Source organism: Sphaeroforma arctica (genome assembly GCF_001186125.1).
Source record: "Sphaeroforma arctica JP610 unplaced genomic scaffold supercont1.10330, whole genome shotgun sequence".
Taxonomy (NCBI): domain Eukaryota; class Ichthyosporea; order Ichthyophonida; genus Sphaeroforma; species Sphaeroforma arctica.
The window spans coordinates 1-954 of record NW_014030228.1 but is presented as its reverse complement, the minus strand read 5'-3'; the positions used below and the strand labels follow the sequence as shown (position 1 = coordinate 954).

The window sequence follows — 954 nt, the reverse complement described above, 5'->3', positions numbered from 1 at the left end:
TATATATTATATGTGGATTCATTTAGGATTGTTCGTATATACATATAAATTGATATCGATAGTTATCTGACATCTAAATCGTCTACTCGTAATCATCCACACAGGTGCTGTGGCTGCATCCCTAGTCGAACTGCAAGACAAGTACGACATGTCCAAAAGTGAAGCAGGACTCACGTCCAGTCTTGTTTACGTTGGCCTTGTATGCGCCACCTTATTCGCTGGTGGACTACTAGGCAAGTTCAACCCGCAGCCGGTCTTGATCTGCAGTCTAATAGCCAATGCGTCCTTTGCGCTCATGTTTGCGCTGGCACCGAATACCACAGTGCTACTCATCGCCCGGTTTTTTGTTGGGGTATGTGATTGTACTGTCATTCTTAGATTTCTAGCCCACGCCTGGACATCGGCTTCTTGAGTGGGGAGTATATACAATTCGCGATATATGGCCCCCACAGTACTGTATATGCACGGTTCTTTATTTTAGTATCTGGCGTGGGTTGATGCACCAGCAAATATATTTGCCTCTATTGGCCAACTGTTTGTCGAATCTCGCTGCCAGTACGCATGTACGAGAGCCCATACCGATAAAAGCTGTAGTGCGTGCTATAATGGCAATATATCATCAGTGTGCTCGAAAAATGTTACGAGCATCTACACACATATTTACACTTCAGAACCATTTCCTAGACGAGGCAAACCTAGTGGTACAGGACATGCTATTTACCAAATCCTCCAGAACCTGCATTTACCTCATTTGAGGCGTACACCCTTGTCTCACACACTTCTTACAGACGACTCAGGCCTTCCTGACCATCTACGGCCCAGTTTGGGTCGACGAATTTGCCCCCGCCGATGTATGCACGACATGGATGGCGTTTGTACAGGCGGGAGTTCCCATAGGTATTGTGCTGGGCTACATCAGGCCGGGTTCATGACAGCGAATGGGCTGGATGTTTC

General features: G+C 46.8%; 1 protein-coding gene across 1 annotated transcript; it reads left to right on the top strand.

Moving 5' to 3' along the window:
- Positions 1-148: 148 nt before the first annotated feature.
- Positions 149-352, top strand: SARC_17306 (hypothetical protein; the record flags this gene model as incomplete). Its single annotated transcript, XM_014288597.1, has 1 exon — positions 149-352. A coding segment is annotated over one exon (204 nt), but the record flags the coding sequence as incomplete, so codon positions are not given.
- Positions 353-954: the final 602 nt, after the last annotated feature.